This window comes from Micromys minutus (genome assembly GCF_963924665.1).
Source record: "Micromys minutus genome assembly, chromosome: 20".
Lineage (NCBI taxonomy): Eukaryota > Metazoa > Chordata > Mammalia > Rodentia > Muridae > Micromys > Micromys minutus.
This window is the reverse complement of record NC_137955.1, coordinates 45,161,660-45,179,200: the sequence shown is the minus strand read 5'-3', so window position 1 is coordinate 45,179,200 and position 17,541 is coordinate 45,161,660. Positions and strand designations below refer to the sequence as shown.

Here is a 17,541-nt window from a genome sequence, read left to right as displayed (position 1 = left end):
TGTGCCAGGACACACTCTTATAGAGAAGAGTTGGTGTTCATCAAGACCTTCCGGAGTAAAGGAATGGTTGCCTAGTGAGGCTGATTGTCAGCTGAGCTTGGTTACAGTGCATTGCTTTGTGTAACAATTCTCATTCCTCTGGATACCTTCTAACATTTTCTCTCCATAACTACTTTTGAGTAATTTGATTACAATGTTCTTGAATAGTTTTCCTTTTTCTGTACTTAGAGTTTCCTAACTTCATTGATTAGTTAGTTTTCATTAACTAAGAAAAAGACTCACTGTATTTAACGATTCTCTGCTCTCTCCTTTATGTGGGGAACAATCACACACATCAACATACTTACTACAGCTATGACTCCATTGCTTTCCTTCTCTGTGTGTTCCATATTCAATAGTTTCCTATATTGCATTCAAGTGCACCAATTTCTTTTCCTTTTGCATTATTTAGTCTTCCTTTGATTCTGTTCTATACAGTTTTGATTTCAGACATTATTTTATTACTTCAGAGACTTGGTTTAGGTCTTCTGCCTGTCTCCTCATAACTTTTAGAATCACATGATATACAGAATTTAAGTTAAAATCCTTACATTCAGCATTTTGTGCTGCCCAAGACATTTCTCCACTTTTAAATGTCATAAGGACATGAGAACTTCCCAAGAAACATGAAACATGGTAACTGCAGAAAAGCATACTGACAAACACAATAATTTAAAGCTGCATCTTAAAATGGTCCATGTGACTTGCTGCCATCTCAGATCGTCATGCCTCAGGTCAGGTTTACCCCAAAACCCCATCTCTCAGGCTTGTCCTGTTCATTAACTGCAGAAGGGAAGCTGGGGGGGGGGGCGTGGGTGTGTGAGTACTTTTGATGTCACCGAGGAACAACTGTCTGGTTTATTCCATTTCTTAATACTTTCACATCCTGTGCCCGGATGTCTCCGCACACTCTAGAGAGAGGCTGTCACAGTGGTCTCTGTTTAAGGAGACGTCATTACGGCATATGGGAGAGCTATAATTTTCCCAGGCTTTTATGCTCAGGAAAGATGGGGCCAGCCTAAGTTTGAACTGTAATTGGAATCAAAGCTTCTGAGACCATGAAAGCTTGGAGAACGGTGAGATCTGAGGACTGGTGTCCCTTATTATCTTCTTAGGTGTGGCATGCTATGTGCTGGCCTTCTTTTAAAATGCTTCTCCCAGTCTCTGCTTAAAAATAAGAGACAACTTCACTCGCAGGCTGGCCCAACCTGAATTCTTTAAACACTGGGGTGCCTCATGGGCAGGATGAAAGGATCATTTTTGGTTATCCCTATGGTCTTCAAGAGAAGAGGTGAGCTTACCCACCCATGAGCAACCTCAACAGCAGTTCTTCTGGCTATGCCAAGAGAAGGTGTGGTCGAGGGAAATGGAAGTGCAGAAGCTCGGGCCGCAGCAGCAGCAAGGAAGGGTGAGAGGCAGAATAAGACAGTCACAAAAAGGTATGGGCAGGCAAGCGTGCGATCGCACCGCACCCTGTATTGCTGGCACCAAGATTCTGAATATTATGTGTGTCTGTGTCCATGAGAACGTGCTTTTAAAGAGAATGAATGTCAACGGGGAAAAAGACATAACCATGGACATTCCCAATCCACGCACCTGCACTGAACGGACTGAACATGATGCAAACCTCAAAGCTTTCTGATTACTTCTCCCAACCTCTGCCCTGTGCATCCTCAGCTTTCTCTGTGGCCATGACTTTTTACCCAACAGGCAAAGCTGGTACACGCAACTGTTAATGAATATACACATGGATTTTTTTTTTTAATAAGGAGAATCCTTTCTACCCCAAAATGAAAGACTGATAGTTTCTTATGAAAAAAAAAAAATCAGTCGGGAGCAGAATCAGTTTGTAACGCCTTGGAGGAAAGGGGTCTCTTTCCGGTCCTTAAACACTAGCTTGTTTCCTTTCAGAAAAATCTATACTTTTAAAATGCAGGGGGTTCTCGGCTTTAAGGGCCAGGAACTGACACCACACTGTGTGTACGTTCACGTGGTTGTTTAGAAAAGATGTTTAGATTTAGCTCCTTTGATGGCCAATGCTAATGCTTCAAAACATCAATCAATTCTAATGATCCCTCAAAGAGAAGCAGGTTAGGATAATAAGCACTTTAGCGTGTTTTCAGTGGCTGTACTCATGTCTATGAGACTTTTTTTGTTCACAGTAGTCTTCAGGGACACAGGCGCACCTAAGAGAAAACAAAACAAAACAAACAAAAAACAAACCTAAGGGCATTCGAAGCCCAACAGCCCAATATGATTGGTTCCAAAATATTGATTCGAATTGCATTTTTCAGACCTATACTTGTATTGTTTTTAAGGCTCGCTCGTAACTCCAGATGGTTTTTGTATTGCAATGAACTGGCCGTACCTTCCAGCTCCCTGCAGCCAAGTTCTGCAGGGCGCCCGCTGCCCCTTCCAGCGTGTCTGGGTTTGAGCACTCAGAGAGCAGTGTGAGGTAGGGTTTGACTATGGATGGGTGCCACAGCATCTGGATCCCTTTTGGTGGCTCTGCACAGTCTGGAAGAGGTCCTACTCCATCCCACTGGTGAGAGAAAAACGAGAGAGTAAATACCTTTAGCATCTTTATGCTTCATGCTACTGTCCCCCTGCACAAGTCACAAGTCAACACAGAAGCAGGCATTACAGTGGCTGCTGAAGATCAATGCAGCCCAGAGGGTCAGTGGTCTAGTCCCCACTAGACTTAGAACTTCGACCAAGGGTGGAGGGGATTGGATCATCTTCAGAAGCGATTCCACCCAGCATCTTAAGAAGGTCTGCTTTTGGAAATAGTCCTCAGTCCTCACAACGGCCAGAGTGAGAAAGGAGGCAGAGGAACTGGAAGAACATTTACATCAAGGTCGCATATTTGGCCATCGGCATATAGCAGACACGGCACAGAAGTTACAAGCTGCCCAGTGCAATGCCTTCACTTATTCTGCATAATTGTGGTAACTTTTGCAAAACTCTGGTGAGTTATGCTTGACATGAGCTCCATCAAACATGAAGGCTTCAAACAAACAAGTAAAAATATATAAAGGAGAGAAGATTGCTACATTTGGTATATGCATTCACAAGAACTGTAGGCAAATGTCATCCTGGCTGTCCTGGGGCTTGCTATGTAGATAAACCAGGATGGCCTTGAACTCTGCGAGATCTATGTGCCTCTGCCTTTAGGGTGCAGGGATTAAGGGTACGTGCTACTATATTAGGCAGTAAATTTAGATTTTACAGCCATCCTAATCGTTAAATTTGTTTTCTATTGAATGCCATGAATAATGAGAGAATTTTTAACTAGGTTAACCATCCATAACTTAAAAATTAAGGCTTGTATTCACAAAGAAATATGGATTCACTGCTAAAAATGTTAGTCCCAAGTACTATAGCTACTTGAACAAGTGCTAACAGTAAAAGTTAAATGAACAAAGCAAAGACCAGTGTGGGTGTTAACGTTTTATCCCAAGGACATATATTATAAAATCATTCAATAACCACAAAAGCATTAATATACCGATTCAATTCTATTTTTTACATATCAATAATGATATCTTGTATCATTTTTACTCTTAAAAATAACATTAAGACAATTATACTAATTTTTTGATCACATAAATCTTATTATCTGCAGAAACCAAAAGCAGGGAGTTCAGGTTAAAATATGATATCTACTTAAATAAATACTACATTTAATCCTAACATAATTTACAGACAAAGCAGTTTCTTCCGAATTGAACTAGAAGCTAGGCTAAGCTATTTGGTTTAATGTGCACATTAATAATTACATTAAGTAAGCACAGTTGGTATCTATTTAGTGTTCTTACATACATTTTATGTACATACACGTATATTCAGATATGTCCACAGGTGAACCAACATGAAAATAATAGTCTATTTCAGGATCTGAGTATGTCCACTGATTGTTTAAATTTTCATCAGTGGGAGGTAAGGCTTGCTTTATATCATAGCTACATAAAACCAGAAATGTTTGAGAGAGACTTTGAAGTTACTTAACGCTCAGAAATAGTTTAAGGAATTTCATGATTTGCCAAGATAAGTACAAAGCACTCATCTTCTGTCTCTCAGTGTCTCTCTGTTGTAGCTTGCCTTCAGTCCAGGCTGTGCCTTGGCAATGAATAATATCCCACAGAGGGATGCTGGCTAAACAATAAAATGCCCTTCCTAATTAGTGTGACACTCCATTTCAACTTGATAATAAGGACACTTGAGTGTATGAGGATTCTTGTTCTTTTCACCAAAATTTCATCTTGACCACTTCAAGACGCCTCCGAGTCTGTGCACATCTTTTAAGTACTAGGAAGGATGTAACCCAGTGCTGCCACATAGCTCCTGGGTCTTTATTTGAAACTGGCTTGTTGTACTGAACAGAAAGACAGCATCTGGGAAAGAGCAGTCACCCTGTAGCTTGTCTGCTCCAAGGACGAGCAGGCATAACACAGGCTTCTCATGGGTTCAGTCTGCCATATCAAGCCTATCCGCTAGTACAACAAGGGATAGACAAAGATTTCACTTGTCTTTTGTTTCATTTTCTAGCTTGTCATCTTTTAGAGCATTTCAGTTTCACATGAAGCTCTAATAGTCTCAGGATTCAGAACATAACATTTCAGCTGCGCCCGGACTAGTTTTGCCTCTGTGAGAGCTAACAGGATGGCCACACGTAGACAGAAGACGTGATGTGTGCTTGCTAAGGTGTGTGGCAGCTGGCATGGATGGGGATGATAGCTGTCTTCTCTTTGTCTGGGATTCAACTGGCTCTCCTTTTCCTAACTTCTGTTCTAGGAAGCAGGACAACTGACTAGGCCACTAGGGAGATTTCTTCTGCTCTGACGTGTGTGTCGCCAGCATAGGCTTTAAATGCCTTTTATTACAACCACATCTTAACTGCTTCAGAGGGGATCTGAGGTGAGGAAAGAACAACTGATGTGTATCTGGAGAATCTTTGATGGTGACCAGGGGCTTGGGTTTAAAGGGGGAATCTTTGCGATTTCAGAAAGTCGTCAGAAAGTTGATGAAACCCACACATGTTAAAATTGAAGGAAAAAAAAAAAAACATTTCAAAGCCAGTCAATGTAACTGATCTTTATCTGGGCACATACTCTGAACTTTTGAGTTAATCAAAGAGAGAGCATCAATTTTCCATTAAAAATCAGTCAGGAGCATTCGTTAAGGACTATGCCAATCTATGTAACCTTGTTGAGTCAGATGATCAACATGAGAGGGTGCAGGCCAGTGGTGCTGTGGATTTAATGGGTGCAGGTGAAACTACTTTAGTGGAAACAGCTCATTTCATATCTTCTTTAGAATGTCATACATGACCCTATTCACATCACTTCTACATCTCTTCTTCCCCTAACTCCTCCCATGTCCCCAACTCCCTCTCAAATTCATGACCTTTTCTTCTTTAATTATTATTGTTGAATTCATAGGAATGAATATATCCCATTGAGTTCTATGTGTTTAGGGCTCACTGCTCGGGATAAAGTAACTAATCTGGGGTCTTGTCCCTGGGGAAGATGGATTCTCCCTCTCTCAATAACCATTAATTGCCTGGAGTTCTTCAGATAGGGGTGAGGCTTTGTGAGATTCCTTCCGTCTGTGTTGGCATACCAACGGGTGCTGGTCTTGTTCAGGTGACTAAATTTTTGAGATCCCACAGGTATAGATAGAACCCTTGTGATGTACAGTTGACATTACCTCCCAGCAGATGTTCTAGTCTCCTGGTTCTTACAACCTTTCTGCCTCATTTTCCACAATAGCCCCTAAGGCCCCGAATAGGTATAGATGTGAGCTGTCAATGGATTGTTTGGAATTGGTATCACACAGTTGTTTGTTCTCTGTGGTTTGAAAGGTTGTACATTTCTGTAGTGGTCTCCATCTTCTGGGGAAGAAAAGAACTTCCTTCTTGGATGGTGGGTAAGATCTACACTGATCTCTGGGCATAAGGTTAAGTACATAGAGAGAAGTTAGAAATTAAACTTATTAGGAAGGAGACAATAGTACACTCTCCTCCAGGGCCCATGATCTCACCAGCAGTAGGTAGTTGGTTGGGATTTTAAGACCAGGTATGGATTTTTTCCCATCAAACAGGATGTAGCTTCTATTAGATAGCTGTTGGTTACTTACAAGATATAAGTGCCATTATTGGGCCCTTGCATACATCTTGCTATGCTACAAACTGCCATGGTTCATATACGGACGACTGCTCATTGCTGCTCTCCTTCATAGCCCCTGTACATATTATGATTACCATTCCAAAGACAAGAATCTTTTGGGCCAGTTCCACTGACTTCTCCAAGTCCTGTGTCCAATGTGTGTGGTGTCTTCAGCGATGGTGTGGGCATTCACACCTCATTTATAAACAACAAATGCGGACAGGTATGTACAAGTAGGGGAACCACCATTCATGGTGGTGACTGCAAACTGGGTCAGTCATTGTGGAAATCAGAATGGAGAATTCTTGTGAAGCTAAAAATAGATCACATGGTGACATGTAGTGGAACTAAATAGCTTTCACGGATTTGTAACGTGTGTCCACCATGTCCTCAAATTGTCTCTTTCTAATAGTTGTCTTGAGCTTAGTCCTTCTACCCGGGATAAGATGTAATCTCAAGATAGTTCTAATTTATATGCCCCCAGTTGCTAGGGATGCAGAACAGTTTTCAAAGGTATTTCTCACCCATTTTTATTTCTTCTTTTGTGAATTCTCTGTTCAGATATGTGTCTCAACTTCTAAAATACAGTCATCTGTTTTCTTGGTTCTGGTTTTTTTTTTGTTATTTTTATAGTCAGGATAATAACTTCCTGTCTCTGGGCTTCCTCTTCACATGGCAGAGTGATCTCTTCGCTGTACAGACATTTTTAGTTTCGAGAGATCCCATTTGTTAATTGTTGGCTTTAAAAATTCCTACAAAAATGGAGTTCTATTCTGAATGTCATTTCTTGTGCCTGTTTCATGTACAGTACTTACTGCCTATGATTACTTCTTGTGCTTTCAGGCTTATCATAAAGGTCCTTGATATATTTGCAGTTGACTTTTATGTGGGGTGACAGGTATGGGTCTAAGTTTCATTCTTATGCATGCGGACACTCCATCTTCCAAGCACTATTTTGGTGAAGAAACTATCTTTTTATCAATGAGTATTGATTTTTTTTTAGCATCCTTGTCAAATCAGATAGCTGTGGGTTTATGGGTTTTGTTCAAGTATTTTATTTTATTTTCTATTAATCTACATGTGCATTTTGGTACCAGTATACTGTGGTATCATTTTATCATTATAGCTCTGCACTGTATCATGGAATCTAGTAAGGTGATCCCTTCTGAACTGTTATTTTTGCTCAGGACTTCTTTGACTATATGGGACCTTTTTCTTCCATATAAATTTTAAAATCAAAAAGTTTTTTTGAGTGGCAGAGTACAAAATTAACTTATAAAACTCAGTAGCCATTTTCTATTCCAATAACAAATACGCCAAGGAAGAGATAATGAATGGAGAAAGACACCATCCACAATAGTTTCTCAAAAATTATTGCACAATAAACCTAATGGAGGAGGTAAAAAAACTCTACAATAAAAATACATGCATAAAGAAAAAAATTGAGGCAGACACTAGAATAGAGAATGACCTCCCATGCTCATGGATTAGTAGAACTAGTATTGTGAAAATAAAAATTCTGTCAAAAACAATGTACAGATTCAACAGAATCCGAAATCAAAATCCCCCTTCCACAGAAATGGAACAAACTATGAATGTTAATCCATTTCTGGGTAAGGATTTATGAGTAGCTGTAGGATATTTAGCTCTTTACAATAATGGGAATATATCATCTACAAGTTTTAATACACGATGATTCTCATTTCTACAAAAGTGGAGAAATGAGCGAAGGAAGTGGCATTTAATTGGTTTCATGTTTGTCTGGAAACATATAAGAGAATGTATTTCTTATTTATTTAAAATTATTATTATTATTATTATTATTATTATTATTATTTATGTATGTTTATGTGTGATGCACATGGGTAAATGGTTACATGCCATGGTATGCATGTGGAGAGACCACTCTTGGGAGTCAGTTCTTCTATCATGGATTCTGGTGATCAACCTTAGGCTTTCTGGCTTGCATGACAACTGCCTTCATCCACAGAGTTATCTCCCTGGTCCAGAGAGTATATTTATAGTTAAAGATCCTCCAATTCACTGGAACTTAGGATTTTGCTCACTAAGAATTAAGTGTTAAGTGGGCTGATAGCAGAGATTTGGAGGGTCGTTTGTTTGTTTGTATAAGGATAACATAACAGGCACCAGCAAAATTTAATGTCAGAAAATGAGCTAGTTCAGTTGCTTTTCTGCCATGAAGGTCTCTTGAGGTCACATAGGAAACCCTGAGTGTACATGGAGGGTTAGATTTTCCCACCCTAGACAGTGCCTCACTCAGTGACATCAGTGACATGGTACTAACACTTGCCCCATACCTTCAACAGGTACATGATGAATACTTTTAAAAACTGCCTGGAATAAAAAAATATGTACTGTCCCATCAGACTGTCAGATGGTTATGCACTTTGCTTTGAAGAACTAGGAGCTTGCTTCAGTTATACATTTGGATGTAATTTTTTTTTTCTGTGACTGTGGTTGGTAGCCAGAGGGTAGCTGCTGATGCATTGTGGCTTCTGGAAGATATGTGTGTTTATGAAGAAAATAACCTCACTCAGCATATCAGTGGGTGGGTCGTGTATGCTCAGGTGCTGTTGGGTAGCAAGAATAAGTGCCAGTATCCAGAACACAGCCCCGTGACAGTAATTGACAAGAAATAATCATGTACTTCAAAATAGCTAGTGGACGTTATTTCCATCTGCCCTCCCATCAGAATCCACACCCTTTCTAATTTCTTTATAGAAAACCAACAGTCAGGTAAGGAATAATAATAAAACAAAATGAGATAAAACATAAAGAAACAAATGGGGATGGAAGGAAACAGTAGCAGGGAGGCGGGCTTGGTGCTGCACACCTGGAATCCCAGAGCTGGGAGAGAAAATGGGTGGGGAAAAAAATCCCAGCCAAGCCTCGGCTACACACTGAGTCTGAACACACTGGGTGAAAAAGAAGCTATTTCCAATAAAAGAAGAAATGTATTTAAGATTGCTTTAAAAATAGCTGGTGGAGAGGACTTCGAAGGCTCCCAACATAAATAGATGATGCATGCTTCAGGAGAGGTGTCTGTGTATCGTGTTGATGTGACTGTCACAGTTGTCCAGATAGACAAGTACCATACTGCACCCCAAAGCATGTACGATTACTGAGAGGCAGTTAAAACTATTAACATTCTCTTTGGCTGCCTTGTTGGGTTCAGAGTGTGTTACAAATGTTTCAACTACAGTCAGGTTGAGGATTGAAAATAGAAGTCATTTCTCCTTTCTATGGAGAGAAAGACATAACTTTAGAATTAAAATCAGAAATCAATAAAGCCAGGTCAATATAATTTACAAACGGGCCTTCAGAGAGGGGTCTAAGAAGACTGCTGGGGTAACTCTTTTTTTCTTACATTCCATACACATCTGCTGTCTACGGAGCACTATGGGCAATTTCAGCTCTTCTCTACCGGCTCTCAGTGTCCCTGTCTTGTCTCTCAAGCCCTAAGCTGTGCATCATGGACTTGCTAACAAATAAAAACCACTTATCATACTGGTAGAAGGATTCCCACCAAAGGAGAAGTGTCAAAGGGCTGGCCTCATCTCCCCAAAGCGCCATAACTTTGCTCTAGTCTCAGCCCGTTAAGTTGATGCTCTGAAAACACATTTTCTTGGTGAGTTGTGTCTTAGGAACACAGACAGCAAAGGCCAGTCATACCAGCAGGATATATCTGTAGTTCCCAGATTTTTCTCCCAATTAGGAACAAGGGTAACCTCTACCAAAGAAATCCCAGTGAATGAAAGAACAGACACAGCAGAGAATGCTAGAAGATAAAGAGGGTTAGTTTGCAGCAACGGGGAACAGTCTGATTTCAAGACTCCATTTTCCTTCCCAGGGAAGAAGTCATTATACAGGTTGTATAATGAAGGAGACAAAGTAAGTTAGTATGCAGCCACAATGTTTGCTCAAGCTGAGTTTGATTTAATTGGGCTGCAGCCTGAATGCAATGTCCCCGGAAGTAACAATCAAATCCCAAATGCATTCACTGCCAGTGCTGTTAGGCAGGGTCTGAACAGCACCTGATGATTTTATCTTCACAGTGTTTCCTGACCACTCTGTTGGGTGTGTGGGGGGGAGATGGAAGAGATGGGGATTTAAAAATCCTACTTGTAAGAAGCCAGAAGAGAGAAAGGACACTTCGTGCCTTCTCTTGGGAATTTGTAAAGCGAGGGTGTGAATTGCTCCAAGCACTGTTCAGAGGCCACAGTATACAGCTGAGGCTGGGCAGAGCTAATGGCTGGTCAGCTGTTTTCCAGTCACTGCATTGCCTCCCCCACCCCACCCAGCACTCCCTGGCTCTGTTTACAGATAATGGAAGAGGTTAGGGTACTTCTGTCAGGGAGGAGACAAGATAGTGGGCTTTCTCTACAAAGTATTAGGACAAAGGCATCCCAGGATAGCCCTATTGCTTCACTTCCTTATACCTGTGCTCCCATACCTCATGGGAGGTGGGTGGGCCCACATTTTTCAGGATGAAAGATATAATACTAGGACTCATTTGCAACCCTCTCTACATTTTATGTTGGGGACACTGGAACAGCACTACTTTTTATCTTGAATTCTTCTCCTAACTTTCCATCCTAGCCCAGGGAAAGCTGACATCTTCTATCTGTAGCGGTTTTGTTACTGACATGTTGACATCTTTTAACATCCTGTTTTCTCACATATTTGCTGATTAAGATGGTCTTCCCCAACCGTAGAACTGGTCCTTTCAAAGGGGCAATAGGCAAGGTCTAGAAAAATTTGGGTCCTTAAAACTGGTGAAGGAAGGGGTGACACTGGCATCTACTGGTAAAGCCTAGGGATGCTGACAGACACTAATGCACAGGGCATACCCAACACAGACAGGTATCCAGCACAAAATGTTTTCAGTGCTTGGAAACCCTGGTCCCGTAGGCTCAGGAGCACTTTGACAGCACAGAGGGGTGAGCAGTACAGCATTAGCTAAGCAAATTACATCACACATGTCTTTTAGTCTGTGGACTCCATGAATGTAAACGAGTCCTTTCGGGCAATATTGGAAGTGACAAAGAAGGAGAAGAACCTCATGCATGGACAGAAGCACCGGGACTGTGCAGCTGAGCTTCTTTTAAACGTGCAATGTGCTCCTTCTGAGACACTGAGACACTGAGTATGGTGTCGTGTGTCAACAAGATCCTAGCATACTGGGGGGGGGGGGTTGAGTGAGACAAGGGTGCAGCCAGCAGATGGCTGGAAAGGAAGTAGTATCAAGCAGCAAAGTAAAATGTGGTTACTAATAAAAGGAAAACTGCCTGAGAAGCAACTGTGACATTAAGACATGAACATTTAAGACGATCACTAGTTCCAGGAAGAAGAGAGTCACTGGTGCTTAGCTATTCCTGGTTGTCAACTTGACTACATCTGGAATAAACTCTAAGCCAGAATTAGAGGGCTCACCTGTGATTGGGATCTTAAGGCATAGTGGCCCAGGCAAGGTAGTATACACACCTTTCATCTCAGGAGACTTGAGGCAAGCAGATCTTCGAGTTTAAGGTCAGCCTGGGACAAAGCAAGTCCCAGATCCAGGCATGGTGGTACACACCTTTATTCTGAGCCATACTTTCTACTGGTGGCCTACATAAGGACATTGGGCAAAGGAAGATTAACTCTTCTTCTTCAACTGCTTGGACCTACTAGCTAGCATATCTGTTGGAACCTACTTCTACAGAAGACTAGCTCAAACAACTAACCTTGTGGGACTGAGAGCAACTAGATTCTTGGACTTCCCACCCACAGATGCCCATTGTTGGGTATAATTGGACTACAGACTGTAAGTCATTACAATAAATTCCCTCAATCTAGAAAGACATTCCAGAGGTTTGATTCTAGAGAACCCTGACTAATACAGTGCTTATATGTGTAAAACCAAATTTATCTATTCAAATTATCCGGCATGGAGTAATTAAGCCAAATACTGGGGGCTCAGTTAGAGTGTTCAAACATGAGAACTTAAGTTTGGAAATCCAGTACCCAATGAAAAAATGGTGACGTCCACTTGCAATTTCCACACTGGGGAGGCAAGGATAAAGGATGTGTGGAGCTGACTGACTAGTCTTGGTCTAGTTTCAGTTATGGTGAGAGGCACTGTCTAAAAAATAAGGAGTACAAATGACTAACGTGTGGCCTTCACATGTATGTATAACATGTGGCCTTCCATAATTATATGTGAACATGCACATGTATATTTGAACAGGATTGTATTTACATATGTCACACACACAAGCAAAAACCTAAATATTGGTTTGGGTCTAGGTGTTTCATGGTAGAGAATAAATCTTTAAGGAATGATTAAAGAGAGAGATGAGATTTAACTACACAGGCATTTACCACAGTTTACATCAGTAAATATTTGAGAACACAAGTTGTCCATAAGTAAGGGTGTGAGCCAACGCACCAGGGCATGAGTCCAGAATGGAACATCCGATAGCTTTTCTGCTTTCCAGTGTAAAGGGCTGTTTGCCAGGGAGCAAACAGGCCATGTTATATCAGGTGGTAAGTGGCTGGCAGTAAACAGTGGGCTTTCTCTAGTTTTCCCCCATCACAGATGGGGTAAGCCAGGCAGTGGCGGAGTCACAGGAGCGCAGGTAAGAAGGGGCTTTGCTCTTTGCAGAGAGTTTATGGACACTGAGATGACTAAAGGTCCCATTACGGCTACCATGTGTAAGTACTGCTACACAACTTAAATGGTAGAGCTTCCCTCAGAGAGATCTCCCACCAGACCTACTCAACATCCCATTTTATCCCTCTTTACTCATTGAGGCGACACTGAAGGGTAATTTATACAGGGTCCTGGCTGTTCTAGGAAAGCATTATACGTCACAGTACTCCTAAAGGCTGGGAAGCTGCTGGAAAGCACAGACCACCTGGGTACCAGTGATGTTTGCAGCTGCACGGTGGGGCCCCCAGGGGCAAGGAAATGCTTGTCTTCTTTCTACACTTTGACCTATGGACTGTGGATGTGACAGTCTCTTGAACCAGGAAGAGGAGTCTAGTGTCCAAAAGATATGTGCTCTGGAAGATATATAGTATCTGTCCCTGACAGCCTTAGGGTGGTCATCTGTACCCATGGGAAAGATCTGCTAGAAGAACCTACATGTCTGCACACAGTTGGTAAGAGTTTTATTGTACCCTGAAGGATCCAATAAAGAAAGCTATGGATAGATGCAAAATGAAAAGGATCCAAAATGGTGGATGCTCTCCTATAAACTATAATTTCAAATTGCCACAGAAAAGGTTGCTGTGTATGAATGTGTACTTTTTCCTTGTAGTGAACTTTTATTTTACCTGCATATGATTTACACATGACGTATATATGTATGTATTGCATTCTTTAGTGTTTTGGGCATCAGTTCTAGGACTCAATTCCTGCTTAAAATCCCTCATAAACATGGTGTAGTGTCTGCATATGACTTAGATCCAATGCTCTGTTTTCTTTACATCATCTCTAGATTGCTTATTGCATAGATTATTGTGAAAATTGTGTACATAGCTGTTATACAGTATTATTTCAGGAATAGCTGCCAGTTTGAAGCAGAATTATTACTTAGTATTTTGTCTATAGTTGGTTGCATCTGTGGGTACAGAATTCAGAGGTGAAGACCACTTAGATTCCTTTTCATAATCAACAGTTACTTTGTTGGATAGGGAACATAGTCATATAAAATCTCCAATGTGATATTTGAATGAGTAATAAAGTTCACAGTTTTGCCTTGAGACATTGTATGATATTGAGTATCGAAGTCTCATTTCAGGCCAATATCATACATCTGTCATGTGGTAGGGTACATGTAGGATTCAAGAATGTCAGTGTCTAGGTCAAAGTATTCTTTTAGTCCAATATGATCTAAAACAACATTTACATGCATGCTCTGAGGTACTTGTACTCTTTATGCATGCAAACTGTAAGGTAGATATCTCTCTCTCTCTCTCTCTCTCTCTCTCTCTCTGTGTGTGTGTGTGTGTGTGTCTGTGTGTGTGTGTGTGCATTTGTACAGTTTTGCATTCTCTTTCAGGTGTGTGTACATTTATGTAGATAGGAAGATAACTTCAGGTGTTGTTCCTAAGGCACAATCCATCTTCTAATTTTTTAAGAGAGTGCTTTTCTAACAAGGACAATTACTTAAGCAAGGTAGGGGTCCATCTTCTCATCCCTCATGCAGGAATTGGAACCACGCAACACCATGTTCTGGATATTCTACACGTACTCTAGAGAGAGAACTGAGTACTTTGTTGACCGAGTCATCTTCCCTGTCCACATATTCTAACTCTTAACTGATGATAATGTAGAGTGTGCATTAGATTAGGTTTCTTGATAATTTCAGATGCTGACTGTAAATTTATTTATTGGCATTTTATATGACAGAATTGACAATGATTTATATGACAGAATTTACTCAGAGGAGATGAAAACCCAGGAAAGTGAAGACCCTGGGGTATACCATCTTACAACCACTCGGACACAAAATCTCTTCGGGAAAGAAAAAAGAAATCTTGACAAGTCCTGGCTGTGAGCATCTACTTAAAACAAGACCCCAGCCAGATCTAGAATCACCTGAAGCCACACTTCGATGGTCATACAACGTAACTGGTGTCAGGTGTTGGAATGAAAGTTACATACTGTAATAAGATCCATGCAGACCTTCTACCAATGCTCAATGGGACCCACTAATGTATTCAACCAGACATAAGAACCGGGAGAGGAATCTAAGGAAATGTAAGGACAGACAGTAGATTAGGGACCAGTGGGCCTTTTTAACATGGGGTTGGTTTGGAAGGGTGGAACTGAGGTTTACTGTGTTTGAGAGACAGCATTCTCCCAGTGTAGTGGTGAAGGGATTCCAATGGGAGTTTCATAGATGAAACTTCGCTACAACCAAAGGAGACCTGCAAATCACAAAACATTATCTCTTACATTGATCATGAGGAAACCAAGATGATCACAAGAGAAAATCAATTTGTTTTCAATTCTTGCTGAGCCAGAAGAATCCTGTGTGGAGCCTGATCAATTGTCCGTCACTCATCTGAACATATAGCTGACTTTTCCTCCCTTTGAGAGATGATTTTCCTGGTGGCTCTTGAGGCAGGGGGTTTGGCCTCTAGAGTTTCCTTTGCTTTTGCTTGCTTTATCTCAGCAATTGTCTCTGTTAGCATCAGGCTCACGCTGAGTCCAAGGTCTGCTTAGCTTGCAGCCCGTAGCCGGACAGTGTGGTGTGACCCCTCAGTTATGACTGAGCAAAACCCCTCAGAGCACTATCATTGGGTTTTTGGCCACATGCCAGGCTGAAAAACAAACCCCAAATGGCTTCTTTGTACATAAGAGGAAATATAATAATTCTGTCTTCTAGTTTTCCAGGTTGTCCCATTGATCTGAGATGTTAGTTTGTCAGCACGAAACTGTATTGAACTGGGTGGATGGGTTGGGAAGCTTTATCAAGAAAGGGACACCAGGAACTTTGTCGTTCAGCCACAGATACTGAGGAGAGTCAGCTGCCAAGGGCTTTTCTACCTAAGGGCAATGCACACACTTGTGACATAGGTGTGACTATCAGCTCAGGCACGTTTGCATAGCAAACACTTAATTAAATAAAAATCAAGAACATAGCATACTTTCATAGTGTGCATTTTCCCAAATTGTCTGTATTAAGTCAGGAACTTGCTGCATAGACCAGTCTGGCCTCAAATACAGAGATCCACTTGCCTCTACCTCTGGAGTGCTGGGATTGAAGGAGAATACTAGCATGGTCACTAAATCTAAAGTAAGGGTGGGTACAGATGTATATGTAATGTACAAATCACATGCGCAGAACTTGGCAGGCTCCCGGGCCTTCATTATGCCAACTGCTGTGAGGTCATTCATTGCTTTGCTCCCTGATCAGTATCTGACTCCTCTGAGAGGAAGGTCTGTGTTGCAGATATGAGTCCTTGGATTTTATATAGGCCCTACCTTGCTCTGAGGCAAAGAGTCGGTCATTTTTATAGTAATACATGAAATTCATTGCCCAGGATTTTTTGGAATGATGTATTGCGGAGTTGGGGCTCAGACTCAGGGTTGTATACCCGCGGGCACACTTTCCGCCAGTGAATGATATCCCTCCATCTTGTATTTGGTTAGAGATAAGGCTGTTGGGATTACAGGAGTGTACCACCAGCACCCAGCTAGACCATTATTTTAAAATAGAGTTACTAAGTGTTAGCAGGACCAGTCATCACCTTAGACCTCACTGTATTTTTCTCTGGAATATATTGCACGCACAACGATTTTATTTCTCATATGACACATGTATCACAAAATTTAGCAGGGTTCATCTCTATCTTTGTCACCTCTACATTCCTATTTGTTACACACAAATGTTTTCTGCCACATTTAAAAGCTTTTATTGTGTATTTTCTCCAAACTACTAGAAGTTCCTTAAAAGCTCACGTTTGGGGAGGGTGTGTGTGTGGCTAGGGCTGGGCACTTGTTCAGCGTATAGAACATATCAGAGCAAAAGTACAAGGTGCAGTGCTGACGCTGGGGCAGTAGAGATCCCAGGGTTGGACGGTCACTTGAATATAAATTTATATATAAAGCAACTCTCTGGATGCTTCTAGGAAATCTTTGTCATTTCCAGGCAGAAGGTAGCCTGGTGTTCTTGAATTATCGAAGACAACCATACTTCCTCCTACAGAGACCTTGGGATACCTGCATTATTTGTCCTGCTGCAACTTGGTAACTGGTGAGTTGGGTCCTGCCTCTAATTCCTGTAGGCTCCTTGACTCTGGTTTCCAAATGGTGGACCCAATCCTCTACTCAGGCACTACGGGGCATGCTCAGGGAAACTGCTTACTCCAACCCTGAGAAGGTAGACTGGCCCCAGCTCCAGCCTCTCCAGGGGTCAGCACTACACACCACAGATCTCTTCCTTGTAGAAAGCATGGAGTTTACAGAGCCTTGCCTGCATCTCTCGTTCACCTCATATCTGAGGTTACCCTGCTTCCAGTCTTTGGAGTTTCGCCCCTGTTTTAGTTTTCAACTCTTGACTATACAAAAATGCACTGAAATGGACAAAATACACTGAGTAGTCTTCCAAACAAGAAAAGTTTTGAGAATATGTAGCTATTAAGTGTGACATTGAATTTTTGGCACTTCAAAATAGTTTTATATATATTTAGCTTGTGGTAAAAATTAAATACAAAAAAAAAAAAAAGTTCCCCAAACTATCAGGGTTAAGTTTGAAGAGTTTTTGTGAACATCAATATTCCATTGCATTTCAACCTTTGAAAGACTCAGCAAAACATT

General features: G+C 41.3%; 1 protein-coding gene across 2 annotated transcripts in view; it reads right to left on the bottom strand.

Moving 5' to 3' along the window:
• CTNND2 (catenin delta 2) overlaps positions 1-17,541 on the bottom strand; it is a gene marked incomplete at its 5' end in the record, with an annotated part of 778,908 nt that overhangs the window by 99,809 nt on the left and 661,558 nt on the right. For both annotated transcript variants that reach the window (XM_080933837.1, XM_080933838.1), the window contains one exon: positions 2,408-2,581. In XM_080933837.1, the coding sequence (XP_080789963.1) occupies positions 2,408-2,581 (174 nt within the window). The remainder of the gene's footprint in view (positions 1-2,407; positions 2,582-17,541) is intronic.